The sequence below is a fragment of the Pyrus communis genome, chromosome 5 (genome assembly GCF_041283825.1).
Source record: "Pyrus communis isolate YQ-2024b chromosome 5, ASM4128382v1, whole genome shotgun sequence".
Taxonomy (NCBI): domain Eukaryota; kingdom Viridiplantae; phylum Streptophyta; class Magnoliopsida; order Rosales; family Rosaceae; genus Pyrus; species Pyrus communis.
The window spans coordinates 12,665,209-12,671,712 of record NC_142569.1 but is presented as its reverse complement, the minus strand read 5'-3'; the positions used below and the strand labels follow the sequence as shown (position 1 = coordinate 12,671,712).

Sequence of the window (6,504 nt, the reverse complement as noted above, 5' to 3'; positions counted from 1 at the left end):
ACAATATGCACACAATGGAAGCCGCCATGGCTTTTGGTGGCAGTAAGTGGCGCCAACAAAGAAACCAAGACTGAGACCCATAAATTTTTACGGAAAAAGGCAATATCATAAAACAAATTAGAACCATACGATTCAAGTCATTCAACACAGGTAAACAAGTTCCTCATTTAAACTTATCAGCGTAAAAGATCTGATTGCTCAAAACGAGATGCTCGACAAGAAGTTCACTAAGATGTAATCCCGAATAAAAGCCAAAAGAAACTCGCCGAGATGTAATCCTCAACAAAAGAATGTATGACTGGCAGGGTAAAAAAGATGACGACACCACTTCATAGCCCTGAACTTTTAATATGTCACCGAATAAAGGAATTGAAGCTGGGAACCAAGCTTCTCCTCTGCAGATTTTTCAGTCTTCAACCTCAGTTTGGTTAGCTGCTTCTTCCTCTCGTATGCCAACTGAGCCATCTCCTTTCTCTTGTTCTCTAGCTCCTGTGAACACGAAATAAAAAGATGTTCAGTACTTGGCATGTAACTTTACCAACACATGTAACATTGCATTCATACAAATCCGAGAACATCATGCCATGGATGCAAAAACACGTATATGCAAACCTATTGCCAAGCTTAAAGGCAGTTTCCAAATTCGAGCAAATCTCAAGAAATTTTAAAAACATATAAAGCCATGTATGATCAAGAAAATCATATTCATGGATGAATAAATACATAAACATCATAAAACCAACAAGTGAAACGATGCAAATGATGAAGATAACTCCGTAAGGTAACAAATGTATCGACTCTGCTGTGGCTAACAACAATCTACATTCAATTTACATCCAAACTACATTCAAATTACAAGAAAATACAATCTACATTCAAGTTACTTACAACAAATGAAAGGCAATGTTAACAAATTTCGACATCATTAAACAAGAATTGCAAAAAGCATAAATTTTTTGAGTTGAATTTCATCTTACTTTGATGGTTAGATACGCAAGTGAGTGTTAGATGATAGGTTACCAAGCATTTCCTTAACAATATGATGTATTTTTTAGTGTAGCGTGAAGTTGAGATGCATCACGGTTTAAGGATAAATTTTAGTGTGTGACTAAAGGATTTTAAGTATGTGCGGCCACTCACAAAATAGTCGTTATATTTTCTTAGCATCCAAGGTACCTTGTGATCCCATTGATGTGATAGTTTCTACATACGAACAACTACATAGAAGAATTTTTCTAGAGTAAAGATCATGAATTGGAAAATACAAAAAGATATGTGTTAGAAATCTTTGAAATAAACAAAACAAGTTAGTGAGAATCATGGAATGCACTATCTCAAGTTATGATCATATCCACAAGAGTTTGATATGACCGTTATACAAATTGTAGAGTCGACTCACTGGTTAAAACTCTACCTTCGCAACCAAATATTAAGTATTGATGTGTACACAAAATATTTACTACTCTAGCTACAAGCCTGCACAACCTTTTGATGTTCCTCAGGTTGATAGAAATACAAGAGGGAGGGAAATAAAAAGCTAACAACAAGCTTTACGATGTGGAATATGAACATTTTCCACATTTTCAGAATGGCAAAAAAAAAAAAAGGTTACGAAAATTTCCACAAAGCAATTATGCCAAAAATTAAAAAACCACCAAACACATTGGAAGTTGTGGTTGGTGGACGAAGAGGGCGACCACCCTTTTACTTGCCCAACCCACCTTTCGCTTGTTTACTCTTTCAAATCAAACTCTGTGAAATCTTCAAAATCTCTGCATTTCCAAGTCTTAGAGGTGAACAAGCAGACCGGCCCCTGACTCTCCGACGACGACGACAATGGCTGGAGACAAAAAGGTTTATACTTTGGCTGAGCTCTCCACTCACAGTGATCGCAAGGACTGCTGGCTCCTCATCGATGGAAAGGTAATGTTCTTGCTTCTTTTGAGCTGCAGTTTTCAGTTAAATTTTGGGATTTGTGTGTGTGATTGAGTTTGGGTTTTGCTCTGATTGGATCTGGGTGAAGTGTTTGTTGGTGGGTTCTGACTGGTGTAGTTGAATATTGGTTCATATCATTATTTTGACACCATGTTGGAATAGTTTGATCAGGATGAAATATGTTCGAGATTGCTATAAAAAAACATAGGAAATTACAAGTTTATAGATTGTTATGAGTCAGATTGATAAACATTGGTTGAGATATAAATTTCAACTTATAGGAGCATGATTCAACTGCTGATGGATACGCATTTCTTTTGTGTTTTTAGTGAAATTTATCGCCTCTAAAGGCGATAGCTTGTGCTTATGCTGCGCATTGGTTTCTCCTAAAACAGGTGATACTTTATGAAGAATAGCTAATTATTAAGATTTTAGTTGGTGGTGAAATGATTGATTAAGTTTAATGAAATTAATGCCTGAAGGCACAGCAAATAAAAAATGGTGCAAATTTTGCAGACGGACTATACAAAGCCGGTTCCCAGCTGGCCAGCCCTCTTCGTGTCACATTCCGGCCCGGGCAGGATCACTTTTTGGGCTCAACTTCACCGTAGCACGATATTGTCTGCTTTGGGCCCCTAGCATACCCTCACGGTTTTGTTTTTGAGAACTCACACGAGAACTTCCCAGTGGGTCACCCATCATAGGAGTGCTCTCGCGCGCTACTCGCTTAACTTCGGAGTCCCATGGAACCCGAAGCCAGTGAGCTTCCAAAAGGCCTCGTGCTAGGTAGAGATGGGAATATACATATAAGGATCACTCCCCTGGGTGATGTGGGATGTCACAATCCACCCCCCTTAGGGGCCCGACGTCCTCGTCGGCACACCACGGCCAGGGTTAGGCTCTGATACCAAATTGTCGCATCTCGGCCCGGGGCGGATCACTTCTCGGGCCCGCTCCACCACCATAGAACGATATTGACCGCTTTGGGCTTACCATTCCCTCACGGTTTTGTTTCTGGGAATTCACACGAGAACTTCCCAGTGGGTCACCCATCATGGGAGTGCTGTCGCATGCAACTCGCTTAACTTCGGAGTTCCTATGGAACCCGAAGCCAGTGAGCTCCCAAAAGGCCTCGTGCCAGGTAGAGATGAGAATATACATATAAGTATCACTCTCCTGAGTGATGTGGGATGTCACACTTCGATTCCTCATTGAATTAAGTAGTAGTAGTGTGGCTGAAACTTGGCATAGTTCAGGTTCCTTTCTTAGTAGGCATAGATTATACGTTTCGGTCCACTGTGCTCACGTTCATTGCCAACTGATGTGCCCGCAGTTCTATGTTACAAAATTCGACTGTAATAATGCTTCCATTTGTCAATTATTTGTATCTCAAGGAAAAATATGTTGCTCTTTGGGTGTGTTCACTGCCAATCCTTTGGGGAGGGAGTAGCAATATGGAAGAAATTTGCAGTCAAGTGAGGGCAGATTATTTATATTGTGATAAATGTGTTGCATCATGCATATGATGTAACAAAATTCTTGGAGGACCATCCTGGTGGTGATGAGGTCTTATTGGCAGCCACAGGTAGGACACAGTGACACTATCTCTCAAACAAACTTAATTGTTCCCCTTTTTGTATGCACGCAACGCAATATATCAGCCGAAACAGAAACCTATTGACTCGATGTGATTCATGGTCCTAAAGTGATCTGTGGTTTGCAGGAAAGGATGCAAGTAATGATTTCAGGCCACAGTTCCAGTGCTAGAGCAATGATGGATGAGTTTTACGTTGGAGACATTGATTCAGCATCCATCCCCGCGAAGAGGATGTACACTCCTCCCAAGCAGCTAATTTCGTCATCAAACTCCTCCAGTTCCTTGTTCCTCTGCTAATTCTGGGCTTGGCCTTTGGCGTCCGCTTCTACACCAAATCGTCAACAGCACAAATGTAGAAGCCGAAAGAGAAGTGAGAATGCTTTCGAATATGTTTATGACGGGGTCGCAAAGACCCTTTGTTAGTTTTTGGGTTTGGAAATGTAGTTGATGAAGGGATGTTAGGATGTATTTGACTTCTTTGTGGTAATGAGTTTAAGCCTTTGCTTTCAAACTGAACTTGAATTATGAGTCGTGTTGCCACATGTCGTGGGACTGATCAAGGCCCAATACCCACATAAGTTTTACAGACCTGCTATTTACACCCAGCGATTCCATCACTGCACCCAACATACAAAAACGATGTTGGGTTCCTTTCCCATTCTACCCTCGCCTACTTCAACCTTCATTTGAAAATCAGAAACAACAAAAAACATATTTTAGACAAAAGAAAACACCTGCAAAACCCATGTTCGATCATGGCCTCAATCTCCGTGATGGTTGGCGAGCATGCAAGCACCATGGTCGACCATGGCCTCTATCTCCATGGAGGTCGGCTTGAGGGTGCCTTCTATCACAAATCTCTTCATAGAGGCCACAACTAGTAGAGAAAGTTGCCTACTCTATAGATCCCACTATAACGATATTTTGAGTTACCTATTTTCATGTGTCTTAACATTTGCGCATAACAATACATGATTGATAAGAGAATCGATATAGTGGCATCTGCAAAACAGTTCTTCACTACCAAATATTCATGACTTGATTGACTTCTATTTTGTTTTTTCTTTTACGCAAATTAGTCATCTATTACATACCCTTTAATGAGAAACACTTCAAACCAATACTTAAAAAAAATAAAAAATATCGACCTAACTTTGCAAAAGAATTATCACAATTAAGAATCAATTAGAATATAACAAGTGAATAGCCGATGAGCTCTCTCCTCCGATTAAAATACTTTTATGTTTTTGTATAAAATTTAAAATTAGGAGAGGTGTTCTTCTAACTCAGAGCAAGCCCAGCGTTGGGTTTGGCTCGGGGGATAGGCTCGAAAACAAGGGCCCGAGGGCCGGTGGGAGGGCTCCAGCGTGGGCTAGCCCGGCCCCGTGGGGGATTGCCAGCCCGAGAGCCTGAGGGGGGAGTGACGTCATGCTGACGCCAGCCTGGCGTCAGCACAATATTTAATTTTTTTTGTGTCAGGCGCGTGCACCCCACTCGCACGTGGGGGCGCGTCGCCGACAAAAAAAAAAAAAAAAAAAAAAGGTTTGTCAGTTACCGTTGGGAAGCCACATGGCTTCCCACGATCCGTTAGATCTCAACGGTTACTTAATGGGGACCGTTCGATCTCAACGGTCAAAAAAAAAAAGTCAGATTTAATATCCACCGTTCGATCTGAGATCAACGGTGGATATTAATATTCTTTATAAATAAAAAAAATGAAAAAATAGTTTTAAAATTTAGAAAAGTTACCGTTGTGACACGTGGCACAATCTGGAGTGTTGGAATTCAAATTTTTTTATATCCAACGGCAAAGATTAATTAATTGAATAAAAATTCAAAAAAAAAAATGTAAAAAATTCAAAAAAAAAAAAAATCTGAAAAAAATTGTAAAACAAATTGTTTTTACTTTTCTATAAATACCTTCTCATTATCATCTACCTTACACAACAATTTCATAATCCTTTCTTTGTCTCAAAGTTTGAATCCATTTTTTTCAACAAAATGACCACTGGTGCAGGTACGAATTGGTCGCTTATTGAAGATGTTGCGTTGTGTACTAGCTGGGTTGAAGTTACTCATAGTTCGCTTACGGGTAATGAGATGCAGTTGCGAGAGATGTAGAGTCTTATTCATACCAATTTTCTTGAGAAAATTGGTGGGAAAAGAACCAAAGAATCGATGTCCAGTCGTTGGAAATTACTTAGCCAATCGTTTAGTACGTGGAGAGACGCCTTGGCACAAGCTAGTTGTCACATCCCGGCCCGGGGCGAATCACTTCTCGGGCCCGCTCCACCACCTAGCACGATATTGTCCGCTTTGGGCTTAACTTTCCCTCACGGTTTTGTTTTTGGGAACTCACGAGCAACTTCCCAGTGGGTCACCCATCATGGGATTGCTCTAGCCCCCTTCTTGCTTAACTTCGGAGTTCCTACGGAATCCGAATCCAGTGAGCTCCCAAAAGGCCTCGTGCTAGGTAGGGATGAGAATATACATATAAGGATCACTCCCCTGGGCGATGTGGGATGTCACAATCCACCCCCCTTGGGGGCCCGACGTCCTCGTCGGCACACACGCGACCAGGGTTAGGCTCTGATACCAAATTGTCACATCCCGGCCCGGGGCGGATCACTTCCCGGGCCCGCTCCACCACCTAGCACGATATTGTCCGCTTTGGGCTTAACTTTCCCTCACGGTTTTGTTTTTGGGAACTCACGAGCAACTTCCCAGTGGGTCACCCATCATGGGATTGCTCTAGCCCCCTTCTCGCTTAACTTCGGAGTTCCTACGGAATCCGAATCCAGTGAGCTCCCAAAAGGCCTCGTGCTAGGTAGGGATGGGAATATACATATAAGGATCACTCCCCTAGGCGATGTGGGATGTCACAATCCACCCCCCTTGGGGGCCCGACGTCCTCGTCGGCACACACGCGACCAGGGTTAGGCTCTGATACCAAATTGTCACATCCTGGCTCG

The 6,504-nt window shown here is 41.9% G+C and overlaps 1 protein-coding gene across 1 annotated transcript in view; it reads right to left on the bottom strand.

Moving 5' to 3' along the window:
- Positions 1-279: 279 nt before the first annotated feature.
- Positions 280-6,504, bottom strand: part of LOC148696785 (large ribosomal subunit protein uL13z-like) — a 41,510-nt gene continuing 35,285 nt past the window's right edge. Inside the window, exon 4 of the mRNA XM_088693369.1 lies at positions 280-489. Within this exon, the coding sequence (XP_088549495.1) occupies positions 346-489 (144 nt within the window). The 3' untranslated portion in view covers positions 280-345. The remainder of the gene's footprint in view (positions 490-6,504) is intronic.